The sequence below is a fragment of the Crocuta crocuta genome, unplaced genomic scaffold (genome assembly GCF_008692635.1).
Source record: "Crocuta crocuta isolate KB4526 unplaced genomic scaffold, BGI_CrCroc_1.0 scaffold149, whole genome shotgun sequence".
Taxonomy (NCBI): domain Eukaryota; kingdom Metazoa; phylum Chordata; class Mammalia; order Carnivora; family Hyaenidae; genus Crocuta; species Crocuta crocuta.
Genome location: NW_027551561.1, coordinates 2,361,677 through 2,381,537, shown reverse-complemented (window position 1 = coordinate 2,381,537; position 19,861 = coordinate 2,361,677). Strand labels below are relative to the sequence as shown.

At 53.5% G+C, this 19,861-nt stretch overlaps 1 protein-coding gene across 4 annotated transcripts in view; it reads left to right on the top strand.

The window, feature by feature from the left end:
• The window catches only part of RPH3AL (rabphilin 3A like (without C2 domains)), a 117,883-nt gene that overhangs the window by 87,406 nt on the left and 10,616 nt on the right, over nucleotides 1-19,861 (top strand). For all 4 annotated transcript variants that reach the window (XM_077749714.1, XM_077749711.1, XM_077749713.1 and 1 more), the window contains one exon: nucleotides 4,889-5,063. In XM_077749714.1, the coding sequence (XP_077605840.1) occupies nucleotides 4,889-5,063 (175 nt within the window). The remainder of the gene's footprint in view (nucleotides 1-4,888; nucleotides 5,064-19,861) is intronic.

The window sequence follows — 19,861 nt, the reverse complement described above, 5'->3', positions numbered from 1 at the left end:
CAGCCACAGCCACTTAGGCAATGCCAGTGATTAGCGATTGTTATCATGGTAATTAAAATTCCCTGGGAACAGCTTGGCTAATATCCATCAGTATCTGCAGTTAGGGCGGCGTGAGCTGCAATCCTAATGGAAACCTCGAAGCAGAGCACAAAGTAGTGAGTGCCACGGGGAGGATCGAGTGCCACCGACCACCCCTGCAAGGGCCACGGCAGCCATGTGGGCCTTTTCTTATTAAACGGCATTTTCAAGGCTGGCTGCTTTGCCGGCCTTATCACAGCAAACCACACATGGGGAACAGAGTGGGGCTTTGCAGAATCCCAGGGCTCTCTAGAAAGTGCAGGTTTTCCAATTTGTGGAGGGCTTTTCCCGCTACCATTCTTGGGGAGGGTGTCAGCGGGGCCAGGCAGCGGGCGTCAGGCCTGGATGCACAGAGCAGGATCACAGGATTAAAAGCTACTGGGGTGCGTTTTGCAGGGTGGGGGCAGGCAGAGAGGCGAAAGAAGCTCTGAAGATGTGCAGGGATTGGCATGGGGGGGGGGCGGCAGCTCGAAAGTCAGCCCAGCCGGGCTCCCTCACCCCTCGCCTCAGTGGTCCTGCTCTCCTGTGTGGAAGGCGCTTTCCCAAATAGTGTGTTCCATGCACCCCTGCCCAGGTGTGCCCTCCATATCGGGTCAGGCACCTGTGTGCTCTGGTCCCCACCCCCACCCCCGCAGGACCTCAGGAACGGCGGCTCCTCTGCCTGGAGGATCACTGACTTTCTGCTCTTCTGGTCTCTGCCCACTGCGGCCGCATCAAGCCTTCCGCCCGGGTTGCAGGGCCAACACGAGAGAGGCAGACAGACCCCAGCCCCCGTGACAGTGGACCCACCGGACCCCAGGGAGATGCTGCAGGCCTGGCAGTCCCGTGGGGTCGTTGCCCTGCTGAGCATAAATGTCAGGGTGAATATATGAAATTAATGGGGGCGATTTATGGGTCAAAAATGATTGACTACCAAAAACACATTGCATGTTTGTGCAATTCAGCCTCATACTTTGGATCTTGGGCTCTTTACCCTATTTCCCAAAAGCGCTTTACTGATCAGTATTTTTTTAAGCCTAGGGAAAGGGTGGAGGTGGATCGTTGCCGCAGGAGGCGAGGCTGAGGGCATAGGGCCCACTGGCCACGATGCGCCAGGGGAGCCAGGGCTGTGGGTCCCACTGGCGCTTGATGAGGGGTGAGGCGGGGCCGGGAGGGCACAGGGGTGGGGGTGGGGGGTTCACTGCAGCACACCCTGCTAGGCTCTTCTTCTTTATCCCTCTTTTAATCTGAAACATTAAATCCATTTGATTAATTACAAGAACTCAGGTGAAACCCTCAGGCCACTTCCAGGGGAAGGTGACAACTCTGGATTGGGACACATTCCAGCAAACTACCCACAGCTGCCCATCTAGCCACTCAGCCGGTGTTTGTTGTGCACCTAGCATGTGCCAGGCCTGTGCTAGGAGCTTGAAGACAGAATGGTGAGCAAAGTGCCCCGGCCCTCCCTCTGGGGATGGTACAGACTTGTGGTCTCCACAAGCGAAAGGGCCAGCCATAAGGGAGACGCAACTCAAGTGTCCGTCAGTGGATGAATGGCTAGGTAAGGTGCGGTACATACCGATAATGGGACACCGTTCCAGCTCAGAAAGGAAGGAGATTCTGGGGCACCTGGGTGGCTCAGTCGGTTAAACATCCGACTTTAGGTCAGGTCGTGATCTTGTGGTTTTGGAGTTCAAGCCCCGCTTCAGGCTTGTGTTGACAGCTCAGAGCCTGGAGCCTGCTTCAGATCCTGTGTCTCCCTATCTCTCTACCCCTCCCCCACTCATGCTGTTTCTCTCTCTTTCTCTCTCAAAAATAAACAAACATTAATAATAATAATAATAATAAAATAAATACCTATCAGTGGAGGGCTGGTTTGATTAAGTTTAATAAATCCAAATATGAAGCCATTAAAAAGTGATGGTAGACAGTTGCCGTTATCTATAGTTAAGTGGCGGGCAGAAGGGGGGTGAGTACACAGGTTGCATCTACATGATCATTCAAAAAAAAAATGTGTGTGCCAGGGTATACAGATGGCTCTTGAGGGCTTGCTTCACTTGGTCCCCCCGAGGCCCAGCCCGCGTTGGGGGGCAGGAGGCTGGTGTGCTCAGGGGAAGCCAGGCAACGCCGGCACCCGTGGGTGCACAGGCGCTCTCGGAGCACAGGGAGGCTGAGGGAGCCCCTCGCCGGCCCCCCGTGGCCTCTTGGGCTTGGCCAACTGTTCTCAGCAGCTCTGAGGAGTCCCTGATGATGTCTGACCCGCCGAGGCTTTATTCAGCACTCAGCCACATTTCCTGAGCCTCTACTTTGCATCCGTAAACTGTTGGCATGAGACCCCGAGGCCTTCAGTGTGGATTTGAGGCCAACAGAAAGGTGGGCTGGCCTTGGGCAAGTTGCTTAAGTTGTGGGAGACTCAATTTTCCCATCTGGAAAGTGGGGATAATAACAGAGCTCCTCAAAGAACTGAATCGTCAGATAGATGCCTTTGGGAATAGGGAGGAGACTTTAATTTTGCACCCAGTGAATTTTTTACTGTGTGTACATGCTACCAATTCAAATAAATATATACTATAGCAGACTCTATGAGAGGTTCAGAAAGGTTGTTGTTTTTTTTTTATTTAAAAAAATTTTTAATGTTTATTTCTGAGAGAGAGGGGGAGACAGTGTGAGCAGGGGAGGGTCAGAGAGAGAGGGAGACACAGAATCTGAAACAGGCTCCAGGCTCTGAGCTGTCAGCACAGAGCCCAACGCGGGGCTCAAACCCACGAACTGTGAGATCATGACCTGAGCCGAAGTCAGATGCTTAACCAACTGAGCCACCCAGGCGCCCCCAGAAAGAGTTTTTAAAAGGAGGACCCACAAGGGCGCCTGGGTGACTTAGTTGGTTAAGCGTCCGACTTTCGCTTAGGTCATGATCTCACGGTTCGTGGGTTCGAGCCCTGTGTCGGGCTCTGTGCTGACTGCCAGCTCGGAGCCTGGAGACTGTTTCAGTTTGTGACTCCCTCTCTCTCTGACCCTCCCCTGCTCACGCTGTCTCTCTCTCTCTCTCTCTCTCCTAGAAATAAATAAAACATAAAAGGAGGACCCACAAGGCATTCATCCCACCAGATGGGTACTGTGTTATTAAAGTGCTGCTCAAAAGCAGGCTCTTCTGCATAGGGTAGCTGGGAGGGAGGGGGAGTGATTGGAGCCAGGGACAGGGTTCAGACTCAGTGGCCCCGTGCCTAGTACTCTGAAGCATGAAGAGAGGACATATGATAGTTGAGGGATCTCAGTGCTGCACAGTTAAGGGCTGGGTCTATGCACACCGATTAGTAGGGTCGCGCTTCTCTGGGGAAAACCTGCTGAGTACACTTCAAGTGGGAAGCACCACACGTTCTTTGGCGCTGTTGAAGAACCCTGTGTACATCAGCATATTAAAGGCTCTGAGAAGCCCTGCAGTGATGCCTGATTTCACATAGGGCTTCCCAAGTGTACGTGACTAGAAACCTTATTTTATTTTATTTTTTTTTGGTTCAGCCCATGTTAACATCCCCCAGAACTAATATGCCGAAGAAGTTTGAGGATTAGGAAAATCTGTCCCATAAAGAATCAGGACAGCCTCTGTCCTTTTGATTTTATTGATGAAATGCAGATTCTGTTTTCAGAAGTCAGGGATGGAGCTTGAGATTCTATATATATTGTTTTAAGTTTGTTTGTTTGTTTGTTTGTTTAAAGAATCCCTACCCCCAACGCGGTTCTCGAAATCAAGACACTGAGATCAAGAGTCACATGTTCTTCCAACTGAGCTATCCTGGCCTTCTGATTTTTATTTTTATTTTTATTTTATTTATTTATNGGGGGGGGGTGAGGGGGGGTGTGTGACAGGGATGGTCATGTGCATCAGGCCTGTTGAGTGGCTGCCCGGTGCCCTACACTGGCCAGCAGGGCCTTAATGTTTGTTCGAGAGTCTAGTCCTCATGGCTGCTCTGTGAGGCAGATGCTCTTCCTGCATTCCACCTGCTGGGGATAAACCCGAGGGTCTGGAAGGTTGATGTGTCCAGATCTCACAGCTGCCGCGTGATAGACCCAGGGTTCAAACCCAGGGCCGTCTGCTCTGAACCGCCACGGCTCGCTCTTCTCTGAGAAGGTCACGTTCCTTCACACTGTCCCACTCCTCTTTCTAAATACCTCGAAAGTATTTCCTTCGATGCAAAAGATTATGGAGCACTTGGTGTTTTCTGAAGTAGGCATTAAGGGTTCAGAAACCTTATCTCTGTTGCTGCTCTGAATGCTAATCTGGGGGGGGCACCTGGGTGGTTCAGTTGGTTAAGCGTCTGACTTCAGCTCAGGTCATGATCTCACTGTTCGTGGGTTCAAGCCCTGCGTCCGGCTCTGTGCTGACAGCTCAGAGCCTGGAACCTGCTTCAGATTCTATGTCTCCCTCTCTCTCTGCCTCTCCCTTGCTCATGCTGTCTTTCTCTCTCTCTCTTAGAAATAAATTAAAACATTAAAAAAAATTTTTTTAAGAAGATATGAGTGCTAATCTGGGGCCCTCTGAGGTCTGGGCCTTCCCACCCCTGCGCTTTCAGAGATAGTCTCATCCCCAGGAAGCTCTGGGTCTAGTACGGTGCTGTGACTCAGCCCCCCCACCCCTTCTTCTAGCCCCTTGTCGCTTGCTCTGCCCCAGAGCTGAGAGGGAAGGGGCAAGCACCTCTTGAGCACTTTCGGGATGCCCAAGGTGCTGAGCATTTTCCAACTTCGCAGCAGGAGAGGCGGGCAGGCCCATGGGGGGCACGGCACAGGGAGCTGCTCTAGGTCCCTTGCTCTAAGCAAATGTCACCCCTGCCAGGTCTGGAAGAGGTCAGGGGCTTGGTTCTACAGAGGGCTCCCCAAGTACATCCTGCCACTGAAGACCCCCGGCCGGGCCGATGACCCCCACTTCCGACCTTTGCCCATGGAGCCCACCGAGCAAAAGCCCAGAAGCACCGAGACAAGTCGCATCTACACGTGGGCCCGAGGGAGAGGTAAGTCCCCTTTGCTCCGTCTCCCAGGAGAGCAGCTGTCACAGTCCAGCCGTCAGCCCGCCGCCAGTGCCATGGGCACCGCGCCAGCGTCTGCCACGCCATCTGCGTGGCTCATGCTGGTGCTCCATCCCCTGCGTGCCCCCAGTTCCCCGCCTGCACCCATGTGGGCGCCTTAGCACAGTGATGGCTCGCAGGGGGAGGGTCCGCCGGAGGCCATTCCCCAAACAGGCACCAGTCTGGGGGCAGGGATGCCGTGAGCCCTTGGATCTTTGCAGAAATGTGATAGCCATTGGGGTTTTTGGCAAAGTATCGAAGTGTATCTTTCCGAAGCTCCATCTCTTCTCCCAGCTCGTCTCACATCTCAGGAAGGGAAGACTCCTGACGTCCTTGGTCCTAATGAGCAAAATGACTTTGTGCCCAGGGCGCTTTGGTATTTGGGGAGGCAGCGCTGCAGCGGTCAGAGAGGCACTCAGCCCCACTGGTGATAACAGCACCTGCTGCGGGCGGTGGCCTTCCACAGCCCGCACGGTGCTTAATGTTCGGGATTTTATTTCAGAGTTCCAGAGGCGGTCAGTCGGGGCAGGTACTTTGTAACCCCATTTTATAGGTGCGTAGCCTGAGGCCCAGAGAGGAGGATGGACTTCCTGAGCTGCTCTAAGGCCAAGCTGGGACCAAAAGGCGGGTCTTGTCCTCTGAGCCCTGACAGGGTGCATCTGTGTCCTTCAGGCCGAGGGAGGAGCCGCAGCCAGGAAATAGAATGTTGCTTTGAGGGGTTGGGTCAGGGAAGGCCCTTGGGCTGCTCACATCCGCAGAGCACACTCGTTCACACACACCCGTGCTCACACACTACCCACCCCCCCACGGGAAGGCTAGAGTCTGTATGTCCTCAGCCCTGCAGACCCAGATGGCCTTTTAATTACATGGGCGAGAGGGCCAGCGGCCCACACGCTTGCAGCAGCACGGTTTGCTAACCACGTTTGCACTGCGGCCAGGCCACGCGACGTGGAGGCCCCCCGTGTGAACTTGGTGCCCCTCTGCAGACTGGGTCACAAGCCTCCATGCTCCTGGAGCACAAGGCAGCGCGTCCTTCATGCCAAGACCCCAGGCCGGTGCGTTGCAGCCCTGGGATGATCCACACTGTAGCCCCAGGCAGGGAGAGGTGGCCCAGACAGAAGACTTCTGGGTCTCACCCGTGGGCACCGTGAAGGCTGAGGGCCCCAGGCTGGTTGGGGAGGCCCGGGAGGTGTCTGCACACACCCAGGGAAGGCAGACACCGGCAGTACGTGGGGTGCGTGTGGTGGGCAGGACCAAACTTGAGGAAACCCAGCGTCCCGGGAGGAAGGCAGAGCAGGAGCTGGTGGGGGAGACAAAGGAGGCACAGCTGGGGACGTAGGAGGAAGGCCGGGAGGGTCTACGTCATGGGAACCAAAGCACCAGGGGGCCGCAAACGAGCCAACTGTCCCCGAACTGCTTCCGAGCCTGACCCCATGGCTGTCCTCTCCAATTTGCCTGTCCAGAAGCCAGGGTCTGTGCCTTCTGATGGAGTTCGGGTCCCCCGGCCATCCCGGAAATGGCCGTGTACTCACAGAGGTACTGGCTTCGGGAGACTTGTGGGAGATCAAAGGCCCCAGCCAACCAGAATCTCCTCACAGCTGGTCCTGAGCCTGGCGGCTAGGGGAGGCCTGCTCTTCTGTGGCTTCCTGCTGGTACACGTGGCTTGGAGGTCAAGTCTGCGGCAGCCCCGGGGCCCGGTCTGCCTTACCTGTCTGGGAAGCCCTCCAAGCTGCCAGGGGCTGCTGTCTGGTTCCTTAGGTCCTGGTCCCTTCTCAAGCTGGGCTCGAGGCCGTCAGACTCCCAGCAGCAGACAGCCCCCAGCCGGCAGCCTTGCGAGTCTGGCACTGTGACATCACTGGACCATTCCGTCCATACCCCTGATGATTGGGGAACATTTAGCATTTCTGCAGCTCCTAGAGTGGCCTCCCGTCCCCAGCCCTCCATCAGCAATGCCCAGGTGCCAGGCAGCTGGAGTCAGAGCTGTAGTCTGCAGCCTAGTGTAGAGCCTATAGAAGCCCAGCCCTTGTAGCGCCCCGTTCAGCCACAGCTGAGCTCAGGGCCAGGCCGACATAGAGTGGCCAGCATTGGGGTGTACACTCCCCTCCACTTTGAATCCATTGCTCGTTTCGTATTAGGTGGTTTATTTTCTCCTTGGTATGTAGATACTGCTTATGAGTTAGGGATGTTAGATGGCTTGCAAATGTTTTTCACCTTGACTTTCCATGTCGTTTGACCTTTGCCTTTATTCACAGTATTCTGCCATTGAAAAACGATTTCTCTTCATTTATGTCAAGTATGTCTTTTGCTGGTTTCATGGTTTCTAGGCTTCCTGTCTTGCTTTGAAATGTCTTCCTCTCCAAAATTAAAAAAAGATATGCTAAGTAAAAAAAATTAACGTGAGAATAAAGAAATTACTTAAATATGATGAAATTACCAAAGAAGGAAAAAGCTCCAACACCAAATATTATATTCACTGATAAAGCACTGAAGCCATGTTCTATCAAAATGCAAGAATATTCCCATCACCACCATCATTTGACAGTACTTTGTAGTATTTAACGAATGCAATAAGGCAAGAAAATAAAATAACCCGTTACTATTAGAAAAGAAAAGAGGGGCGCCTGGGTGGCTCGGTCAGTTAAGGATCCGACTTCCGCTCAGGTCATGATCTCCCAGTTTGTGGGCTCAAGCCCCGCATTGGGCTCTGTGCTGACAGTTTAGAGCCTGAAGCCTGCTTGGGATTGTGTCTCCCTTTCTCTCTGTGTCTCCCCAGCTCGCTCACTCTCTCTCTCTCTCTCTCTCTCAAAAAATAAATAAACTTTAAAAAAAGAAAAGAAATTTTCTTACTTGCAGATTGATATGATTGTATATTACCCAAGAAAGCCTACTAAAAAACCCACTAGGATTAATAAGAGAATTTGGGAACTGACAGGAAACAAAGTAAGTTTGCATGTAAGTACAAATCAGTAGTTTACTCTCTGCTGACTAATTAGAAGGAGTAGTGGGAAAACTCACTCATAGTTGCAGCAAAAATTATAAAATGCCTGGAATCAAACTTTGAAAGAGAATTACAGGTCCAACATGAAGACAGTTATAGGATCTTCTCAAAGGACAAAAAGTAAGACACAAACAGAGGCAGACAAAGATCTTGGTCTCTCCAAATTAGTTAAGTATAATAATTCCTATCTGATTCCCAGGGGAGCTTTTAGAAAGGAATGGACTCAAACGTTTCTATCATCCATTAGATAAACAAAATGTGGCATAATCATGCAGTGAAATATTAGTTAGGCTTGGGCTACCTGAGTGGCTCAGTGGGTTAAATTGTTGAGACCAAACTCAATTGGTCTGAGTTCAGCCAAGGTCATGATCTCTTGGTCCGGGAGTTTGGGCCCTGGGTCGGGCTCTGTGCTGACGGCTCAGAGCCTGGAGCCGCTTCAGATTCTGTGTCTCCCTCTCTCTCTGCCCCTCTCCCACTCACCCTCTGTCTCTCACTGTCTCTCAAAAATGAATAAACGTTAAAAAAAGGAATGAAATACTGATGCCGGCTACAGTGCGGATAAACGTTGCAAACTTTATGCTAAGTGAAAGAAGCCAAAGACAAAGGCCATGTAGTGTATTATTACAATTATATGAAATGTTCGGAACAGGCAAATCTATAGAGACAGAAGGTAGACATGTGATGCCAGGGGCTGGGGAGAGGAGGAACGGAGTGATTGCTAATGGGGACAGAGAACACGTGATGGAGATGTTCTGGAAACAGACAGTGTTGATGATTGCACAACTTACTGAATGTACTAAAGACCACGGAATCATACGCTTCCAAAGGGTGAATTTTATGTATAGGAGTTATATTTCAACTTAACAAAATGTGGTTCTTTTTATTGTATATTTTTTTAAGAGAGAAGAGAGAGAACACGAGCAGGGGAGGGGCAGAGAGAGAGAGGATCCCAAGCAGGCTCCACACTGTCAGCACAGAGCCCGATACGGGGCTCAAACTCACAAACCGTGAGATCATGACCTGAGCCAAAATCAAGAGTAGAGTCAGAAGCTTAATCAACTGAGCCACCCAGATGCCCCCAAAATGTGTTTTTTTAAGAATTATTTTATTTTGAGAGAGAGCTCATGTGAGCAGGCAAGAAAGGCAGAGGTGGGGAGAGAGAAAACATTAAGCAGGCCCCATGCCCAGCACAGAGCCCAATGCAGGGCTCCATCCCACAACCCTGGAATCATGACTGAGCCGGAATCAAGAGTTGGACACTCAACTGATTGAGCCACCCAGGTGCCCCAAAATGTTTGTTTGTTTGTTTTAAGAATGGCCAGGTAGTTTATTTATTCACTTTTGAGAGAGAGAGAGAGAGAGAGAGAGAGGGAGGATGGGGGAGGAGCAGAGAGAGAGGGAGAGAGAGAGAGAATCCCAAGCGGGCTCCACACTGTCAGCACAGAGCCCGAAGCTGTGCTTGAACCCACCAGTCATGAGATCATGACCTGAGCCAGTAGCAAGAGTCAGATACTTCACAGACTGAACCACCCAGGTGCCCAAAGAATGGGAAGGTGGTAGAAGGTGCTGCCTGGCCAAATGTTAAAGCTCACTCTGAAGGTACTCTAAGCAGTACAATTGTATAGCCTTGTCACCAGAATAAATAGAATATTTACTTAAAGAAGAAATAAATAGATAAGTAGAACAGAACAGAGAAATAACAGACCAAAGGATTTATAGAAACTGAAATTAGGTAGCTTTCCAATTCAGTGGGAAAATAACAGGTTTATGTAACAACTGGCATTAGCATAATTAGATTTCCACCCCATTCCGTGTGTATTCAGAAACACGCTGCAGCTAGACTCAAGATCTTAATGTTAAAAATAACACAGAGAAAGTATTAGAGAAAGATCAGAGGTGTGTTGCCGCTGTGTCATCTCACAGAGGGCCGGCGAGGCTGAGGCCCCTACAGGGTGGGTGGACTGACCACCTGAGTTTGCTACTCTCTCCCTCTTCCGGACATGGGGTGTTGATTTGGGCCGAGAACTTGCCCGCAGACCCCTTGGTGAGCCCTCTGCCAGCTTGCTTAGGGCAGGACATTCGTCCCCTCCCCAGGATGCGACCTGAATGGCCCCGGCTCTGAGCTGCATGCCTCTGGGAAAGCCCACGCTCCCACCTGCTCAATCTGAATGGAGTGAGCCCCACGCTGTTTCTCCCTGGCAGGCCATTGCTCCAAGGTCATGGCAGCAATGAATAGAGCCAGCTTTGGCACACGCCTGGCTCTCTCAGTTCCCCTGTGAGATAAAATGTAGAGCCAGTACTATGGGTTCCTGGGTCTTAATCCCTTTAGAGCCAGGCCCACCTCTCCTGCAGACTTCTTTGGGCTGGATCCCCACTGTTGGGCCATGTACAAAGATATTTGCTGGCGGTAGGGGTGGTGGGTAACATATTAACCTGGCATATCTGGGTAAGAAGAGATATTTTTTTTTTCTGTCACATGCTGGAAAGTTTAGGGAAGGCACCTGTAACTTTGGTTCAAGAGCTTGGTGATGTCAGGACAGACATCTTTATAATTCTTGCTCTTTCCCTCATGGTCACAAGATGGTTGCTGCGTTCTAGCCATCAGTCACCATGAAGAATGGAAGAAAGTTCAAAGGGGTACTGGGCTTTGGATGAACCTAATTCCCTACAAGACCTAGACAGAGAGTTGAGCTGATCTGACTGAAGTCATCACCTGTGGAAATTATTCTCAGATAGGATTTTGTACTTCTTGGGCTCCAAGGGCAAGGATCCTTAATACGATGGGGCTTCTTATTCTCTTCAGCCCCCAGTGCTCTGACCAGAAGCAACATTGCCCTGGACCTGCTCAATGTTTGGTGTACCCTAGCTTGCCCCGCTAGGGCTAAGCCCCTGAAATTGGGGGCCTGAAGCCCCAAGTCTAGAGTCCACGTGTCGTTCAAAGGGCTTTCTAGGACATGTGCACTTTTCTCAGATGGGAGCCAGAGAGCTGGGCTTCCTGGGAGACCGACCTGGGGATGGGTGAGGCTTTGCTGTGTTGGCCTCTGCCTGGGAGCCAGGGCACCCCTGCGTAAAGCTTCACCACTGCCCTGTGGCCTGGCCGGGCTCCAGAGGCCTTTCCATATTTCACCTTCCACCCTCGAGCCCGTAAAGCCCCACCCACAGGGTACAAACGGCCATTTCCCCCACCTCCATCCCCTCAGAGATGGCAGAGAAACCTTGGTGGCCCAAGAGGCCCCTGGCTGAGGCGCAAGCAGGCCTCCAGAGCTCCCGTGGCCATGAGGCAAGTTCACTTTCCCATCTTCCACTGGGGCCAGGGTCACTGTTCTTCCCTAGGGTCCTACACCCTCTGCCCTCTGCCATCCCCCACACAGAGCACAGGCTTCCTCGATGGATTTGACCAGATTTACACATGGGTTGGCTTCAAGGTCTGTTGCAGAAAAGTACTTCAAGGTTTTGGATTTGTTCCAATTGGACAGTTTTGAGAAGAATAGAAGGCTTTCATTGCTCCTTCCTTGGTTCACTAAATTTTAAACGATTTTTTAAAAATCCTCAGCTGTGATTCCATTTGCAGTCTAGCGAAAGCAAGCTTCAAGATCGTTTGGGTTGAGCAGTCTNTGCCACCGTGTCCAGTACATTGGGTGCTGTGTTTGCCACAGCCAGAGCTCTGTGGCTTACGGTCATTATCTCATCTGATGTTCAGACAGCCCGTGGGGCAGCCACGGACGGCAAAAGTGATTCTTCATGATGGACGAGGCAGGGGTGGGGCCCCTATCGGCTGCACCAGGAGGCTGCTGAGTCTCAGCCCATCCCCCTCCCCTCTGAGTTCAGTACGGAGCAAACTGGTACCCAGATCACCACGCACACTGGCTGTCCCCTTTCAGAATTGGCAAGGGGATTTGGGTTGCCAGGAAGAGAGACCACCCAGGGCGGCTCGTGTACAGGCGTTGCTGCCAGGCTGCGGGGAAGGTCTCCCAGAAGCAGGCAAGGAGACGAGGCTTGCACTACCCGTGCGCAGGAGGAGTGTGGCAGCGTTCCCTTCTCCTCAGGGAACTCTCGGGTCAGCTGCATCCCCTACCTCACCCCTGCATGCCCTCCTCCTGGCCCCGCTCTCGGGGCCCCACAGCCATACTCAGTGGGGAGGTGATTGGCCCAACTCATTCCTACCCAGGCGGCCCCTTTTGCATCTAGCCTGTATCCCATCAGATATCATAGACGGCATGGCTAGTTAGGACTGCGTTCCCCCAAAGCAAAGCTGGTACAGAACAGGGGAATATTTGAGTCTCTAGCTCAGGAACCACAGAATTAGGTGTTTTGTATCTGACATGGTAGCAAGTTCCCCATCACTGGGAGCATTCAAGCAGAGGCTGGATATTCTAGTGGAGTATATTGGATACTCTGTATTATAGAGGATACTGTGCTTTAGAAACTGGAGGAAACTCACTGTGGGCTTGTTACTGTGTGTCCAGAGTTTGTCCCCATATTGTGACCAGGGCTGGCAAGATGGGGATACATTCTACGGCCCAAGGTCGAGAAATCCACAAGGCCCACCAAAGCTTTGAACCAGAGACCTCTGTCTTGTCCGTGCGGGGCTGCAGCCGACTGAGCTAATAAGCAGTTCCGTGGCAGCCGTTTTTCCATCAAACGCATATGCTGTTTCCTGACTTCTTAACGCAGCGTGCTATTTATACCACTAGATCCATTCATTCTTAATGAGCCACGGTTGTGGATTGTAAAATGTTTTATTTTCATACAGGATTGCTCACTGCCCAGAGCCAGCTGTTGCTATGCCACCTTCCTCCTTTCCCATTCCTAAGAAATTAGCATTTTGGAAGCTCCTCAGAGTGCTCAGCTGCCCTCTCCCACCTCCCGCTCACCCCCTGATGTTTCCCCAGCAGACCCTGGCCTTGCCATTTCTGTCACATTGGCCTGGACGTGGTACGTGAACTCCCTGCAGCCTTCAGAGCAGCTGGGATGCATGTTACGTGCAGGGGGGGCCAGGCTGGCCGAAGCTTGGAGGAGGCAGAGGACAGCAGGGCAGGAGGGCATCCGTGTGGGGAGACGGGGTACCATCTGTCCGCCGAGGGTTGGACAGGCGCCGGTGTTAGAGGTCGCAAACTGGTGGGGCAGTGACTCAATTGGGCTTCCTGCTTAATGTTCACTGACAACTTTTTTTAGATGTGGAGAATTCTCATGAAAAAGAACATGGGGGGGTGGGGGGCGCCTGGGTGGCCCAGTCAGTTAAGCTCAAGTCATGATCTCGCAGCTTGTGAGTTCGAGCCCCCCTGTCTAGCTCTGTGCTGACAGCTCAGAGCCTGGCCTGCTTCCCATTCTGTGTCTCCCTCTCTCTCTGCCCCTCCTCCACTCACGCTCTGTCTCTCTGTCTCTCTCTCTCTCTCTCAAAAGTTAAAAAAAAAAAAAAGAGCATGGAATTCTGGCTTCTTTTTTGAACAACAGAAAGCCTGCCAGTACTGCCCCCTCCCTGGAAAAATCAGACAGGCTAAGTAGCAGCTTCCCCTTCACACTGGGCACGCGGTCTCGGGTTTGCCACAGTCCCCAGCCCTCTCTGTTGTCTCGACGCTGCGATCATCTCCCTTACAGGGCTATTACGAAGAAAATGTTTCCAGAGCCCTATAAAAAGAGAGAGAATAGGACTTAGGCCAACAGGAACATCTGCGAGAAAAGTGAGCGCACCTCTCTGGAAATCAGTACACGTCGCCAGAAATACCATAACTAGAGCCAAGTAAATATCACATCCAGCTCACCTCACTGGCCCTTCCAGCTCGCCAGTGGAAGGCAGAGCCTGAGTGTGTCACATCTGCGTGTGTCCGCTCCTGGGGCCAGGGAAGCTGGCCCATCTTCCTCTCTGGGCCCCAGTTGCCCCGCGAGTGGGTTAGAGACGAGGGGGCCTGGGCAGAGTCTATTCTCTTCCAGCTTGTATCTTCCAGTTCCAAATCCACAGGGATGAAACTTCATGGAGAAATGCGTGGCAGGTGGTGAGCCTCGTGTCCGCGCTGGCCCTGCCCCTGCACGCACGTGCACGTGTGTGCACACACACACAAACACACACGCACACGAGCCGGGAAAGACTGTTTAGAGAGGGAGTGGGAGAAGCCGTCTTCTCACCGCCTGAGAAGGGCACTGTGGTCCCCTCACCGGAAGCTGGAAATCCTTGACTCAGGTCTGCATGGGCCCGGTCAGCTTTTGGCTCCAGGAAACAAATAAACCAGAAAGCATCACAGACAGTACTGTGTGGGGCCCCCACCGGCCATCTGGGGAACTGAATGCCATCCTCTTCCGAAGGCAGGAGCCGGAAGTAGGGATGGTGCTGAGTTGCCCGAACCCACGTGGGCCCCTCTAGGGCAGACACCCAGCAGCCAGTCAGCCGCTGGGCTTCCCGTGTGGCTGCCGTTCCTCCGTGCTCAGAGGGCCTGGGTACCGTCTGCCAGCCCGCAGGTGTGCACAGGTGACAGAGGCGTGCCTGGGGCCTCAGCACGGAGTGGCCAAATAACACCAGCAACTGCTGTAACCGCGTGATCGCCTGCTTGCTCACTGCAGGCGATGCAGGCGCCACGTGTTCCTTTGAACAACAGGGGGCCAGGGTGGGCGGCTGGACCGCTGTCCCATTTTATAGTAGGGCATGGAGAGGTCAAATAACTTGCATCATAATCGCGGTGTGGACAGAAAGATCCCCTCAGCGTTCCGGAAACTCTGCCCTTTCCCGGGGAAGTGGAGACCTGGCCACCTCTTCTGTGGCTGTGTTTTGACAGAGAAGCCCGTGCATACTAATTCATCTTGACCTTCAGAGCCCTTGGTGAAGCCAAACACTAGTCTGATGCCCGTGTGGGTGAGTGGGGGCGGGGCACCCCCAGAACAGAAGCCCTAAGCTTCGGGGAGCTGCATTGCCCCTCACTCTTGGCCCAGCAGCCCTCCTGCCTCATTGGCTTGGGGATTGATTTCCCAAGAGCAGAAGGCCCTCATTAGCCACACCGCAGAGGTCAGGGCCATGGCTGTCGCTTCTCATTTACCCAAAGCCTCAGCTGATCGGGTGATTCCAGCTGGAAGGGAGGTCTGGGGACTCCTAGCCCCCACTCCCACCCCATCATAGCTGACATAGGAAAGCAGGGCCCAGCCCCACCCCCACCCCAAGCCGGCCTCTGGCTTCAGTTCCAGTGTCGTGCACGGAGCTCCTGCCACCAAATGCCAGGCCAGGGCTGGGCTCCACCTCGCGCGGCTCCACCTCGCGCGGTGGCACACACCCTCCCCAGCCGCTCACCTGTCTCACCGTGCGAAAACCTACGCCTCAATTCTGCCCACTCTAGATTTCTCAGCCTCTGGGGACCTGGGTGAGGTGAGTAACCCGGGGCCCGCCTGCCCTGTGTGACTCTAGTAAAGCCCAAGGAGACAGGGGTGTGGCTTCGCTCGGTTCGGAAGCCCCCTCCCAGGGCCTCCTGTCCATCATAGGTCAAGGGCGGCCTCGCAGGCAGGCGGAGCTGATTCCTGACTGCTGGTCTGGGAGTCGCAGCAAAGCTAGAAGAGTCTGTCTGCCCGAGTCTCCATACAGGACAGTGGGGCCAGGCCTCTCCTGCCTCACGTGACTCTGGGTCCCCCTGGGGTCTAGGTTGACCTGGCCGCCCATCCCCCACACGCAGGCTCTGAGTGCAGGCCCCATGGCCCTGAGCCTCTGCTCAGGTGAGGGCCCCAGAAGGACAAACCCAGAAGNGGGGTCGGGGGGAGGGGTGGAGAGAGAGAGATACAGCCCCAGAGACAGACAGAGACCCTGAGAGATGAGATTGGAGAGAGAGAAACTGACAAAAACAGGAAGAGGGGCTGAGAGAAAATACCAGGAAGACCGAGAACACAAAGACACATAACGACGTACACGATAGGGAAGGAAAGACCAGGGAGGCAAAGGCAGAGATTGTTTTAAAGCATCAGCAGAAAGGAGGAACAAAGAGACAAAGTAAAAGACGAGGGCCCAGAGATCCACAGAGACAGAAGGAGACAGAGAGCTGTGGTCAGGGACAGAACGTAGTGGCATTTTGCATCCCAGGAAAGGCAGGAGATATGCACTCACTTTGTTTCATCTCTGCCATAAGTCAGCAGCCATAACCTGCTACAGAGAAACAGTGCGGGACACACCCAGGCCAGACCTCGTTCCCTAGGCGCCTGAGCCTGGAGCCCAGCATTTCTAAGTTGTGCCCATTTCTAAATGCCACTTCTTCTGAGATGCCCTCCCTGATTTCTCTTCTCCCCAAACACTGCCTCCCCTGGAGAGTATCATGTTCTCTCTGGAGGAAACTGCCCTTATCTCCCATCCATCCATCTCCTGTTCTGTCTGGAGCTCCTCCAGCAAGGGCAGGACTATGGCATTTCAGTGCTGGCGACCACGTCACTATGGATTTAAGGATTTGTCTTATTATCCAGTGCCTCCTGTCTGTCTGTGAGTCCAAAGGAGGGAGTTAATTAAAATCAGCGGTGAGTGAATAAACAAGCACAGGAACCCCTCCGGTCCCCAGTGGTCAATTCCCAGCCTGGTCTGGGCTGTCCCTGCTGATGTCCCTGGTAGCAGCCTGGAAGGAAGGCTCCCTGGGTGTCGCACGCTCACCCTGCCCTCTGAGGTTGTCTCCTGATATCCCCACCTCACAGATGAGGACATGGAGCTCGGGGTGGTCAGGTGGCCGAGAGCTCCTGACTCTGGGGTCCGGGAGGGAGGGAGGCAGCCTCTGCACCTCTCTGACTTTGCAGGATTCATTCCTATGAAGACAGACTTCCCCGGCCTTGCGGCTGCCTTTCTCCTTGTCCAGGCTCTGACCCTCCAGAGTCCTAGAGAGAGCTTTCCAAACAAAGGGAGAACCTCTTCCTGTGGCCTGACCTTGGATTTGAAAAAACAGAGTCTGTGTGAACAGGGCATCCCCCCCCAGAGCCCGCTCACCCTTTGCCCATGACAGCCAGCCTCTGACAGCTCCTCCCCTCATTGGTCTGTCCCTGGCTCAGGCTGAGGCCACCAGCAGCCTGGCTTGTCCCACTTGAGCCTCCTTCAAGGGGGAGGAGGCTGTGAGGAGGCGCCTGCTTGGTGGAACGTGCGTCTCTGTGGAGAGCTGGGTCGCCACCACCTTGCTGACCACCAATCCTGCTGTCTGTATGCTCCTGGGGAAGGGGTTTCAGAAAGCGCTCAGCTACTTACCTGGTGCCTGCTTGACCCAGAGCTCAGTGTTTGGGGGCTGAGGGAAGGGGCCAGATGAGGATCAAGACGTGGCCCTGCCCTCCAGGGTTTTCCCCGGACAGTTGGGGAAATCAAGGCAGGCGTTTGTAGGACAAGAAATGCAATGCCAGGCGGTGTCTGAGAGGGGCCGGAAGAGCCGCTCCAGCAGTGGTGGGGGCAGCAAGCAAGGGCCTGTCTTCCATCTCTCCTTCCCCACGGCTGGAGAGACTTTTCCGGCAGAGGCACAATTGAGATGAGTTCCTGGAGAATGAAGTGGAATCTAATTTTTAGAAATATTTATAGGCTTATATGGCTTTTTTTTTTTTTTTGAGACACAGAGAGAGAGCGAGTGGGGGAGGGTGTGAGAGAGAGGGAGACACAGAGTCTGAAGCAGGCTTCAGGCTCTGAGCTGTCAGCGCAGAGCCCGACAAAGGGCTCCGCACTGACAGCACTGAGCCCAATGTGGGGCTCAAACTCACAAACTGGTGAGATCACGACCTGAGCCAAAGTCAGACGCTCAACCAACCGAACCACCCAGGGGCCTGTATAGCTCTTTAAACTTGCCATGCCTTTTGTTCTCCTTGATCTTATTTTATTGGGACTTATTATTGTCTCCGTTTTACAAATGGGAAGACTGGGGTTCAGAGGGATGAAAGTCCTTGCCTAGAAGTGTCCAAGGCAGGGCCAGAACTCAACCTTAGATGTTGGGAGTGAATTAGAAGTTCTCACACTGCAGCGGGAATGTTGGGGAGACAGGGGGTGAACCGGCCTGCCTGGGGGCAGGAATCCTGAGGGATCGGAGCCCTTAGGGCGAGGCTAGACTGCCAGGTGGGGAGGAAAGAGCAGAGATCTCAGCAGTAGGTAGGCCTGGGCTCAAATCCCAGCTCGGCCTGCAAAGGGCCCCCGAAGGCATCTAGTGCCCTCAGTGTCCTGTACATCACAACCTAGGAATCTCAGCCCCTTGGAAGAGGCCAGTCCACCCTTGTGATGGTGGCCCGGGCACCGAGTATGGTGACTCCAGAGGCCATGAATTCAGATTGACCCCCTCAAATGAAAAGCTCCTACCCTGTACCAGACACTGTCTGTATTACCTTGCTAATGCTCACAATGCAGGAAAGAACCCATCGGAGCCCATCAGGAATGCGTCCCACCTGCCCGTACCTTCCTCCTGCTGCCACCAAACAGGGGCCCAGACGCGGGGGCATCTCGGTGGGATTTCAGGCTGCAGGCCTGGCGCTGTTTACGGGTGAGGCAGCCCTCGCCCGTCCCCGTGGGGACAGGTCTGTGACCGCCCTCTGCAGCCCGGTAGGCTGGGTAAGGCTAATTGGGGATGTCTTTGCGTTCCCCAGGGCCTTCGCATCTTTCCTTTACATTAAAAAAAATTATTGTGTTTTTAGTAGGCAAAATTTTCCACCATCTGCTTTGCCTTGGCAGAATGTTTGCTGAAAATATCTCTCTTCCTCTCTAATTCCCCGTAGTTTCTGGGGGCTTTGAGAGCCTCCAAGTAGAGCAGCAGCTCACAAGTGCCTCCCAAGCTCACGGGCTGTCCTTGTGCCAGGCAGGCGGCTGTTGTGGCCCAGAGGTCACATCTCCCCACCTCTCAACCAGAGAGGGACCCTGGGGCCTCTCCCCTGATGATACAGAGCTGACCTGAAGTTGATTCAGACCGAGCAGCTGTCCAGGCTGGTCTCTGTGTGTGATGCAGCCCTCAGAGATGTCCACGGTCACAGGGAAAGGTGGCAGCAGAGAGGAGCCCAGAATCTGGGGCCCCCAAACCCCAGTGCAGTGTGGGGAGGTCAAGTGGCTAGCGTCCCACCTGTCCCCTGAGCCATCCCAGGCACGGTGGCTTCACTGGACCACAGCTGCCACACATGTCCTCTGAGGCAGTCAGGAAGGACTTTCCAAAAGGGAAGACTTCCCCCCACCTTCGTGTGCCCAAACTCTTAAGTTTCCATGGTGACAGTCATATTGCAAATCCATCTAAGAGTGAGCCAGGGGAAAAAAAAAAAAGCTGGCCTCTCCCCAGAGAAGTGGGCATGGCTGGCGCTGGGGCAGCCCTGCTGGGGCATGATGGGAAAATCTCAGGGATGCCAGCTCCCCAAACAAGTGGTCCAGGGTCTGAGGCCACGGTGGCGGGGGAGGCCCTCCCTCCTCCCCACCTTCTGGCAGAGCCCAGGTGAATCCATTTGGTGACTCCTCCTCCTTGGGAGACTAGGGGGACAGTCTTGTCTCTGGTGTTTTCCCATCTTCAATCTGAAACACCAGGCGTGGGCTGCATACAAGCAGTCAGCGCCAAGCCATCCTAGACTGTCTTTGGGGAATTCGAAGGGAAAAAAATCAGCCTTCAGACACACTGTTTTGTTGAGGATGGAAGAGCAAGGGCCCAAAGATTTATGAGCCTAAAAGCGTTGTTAATAGACCTGGAAGATTTACGATCACAGCTGCGGTGCTGTGAGAAGGGCGGCAGCGGCAATCGAATGGCAAATTAGCCAAGGTTAGGGTTTTATGGTGACAGTCGGAGGGGAAAGAAGAAGAAAAACTTCA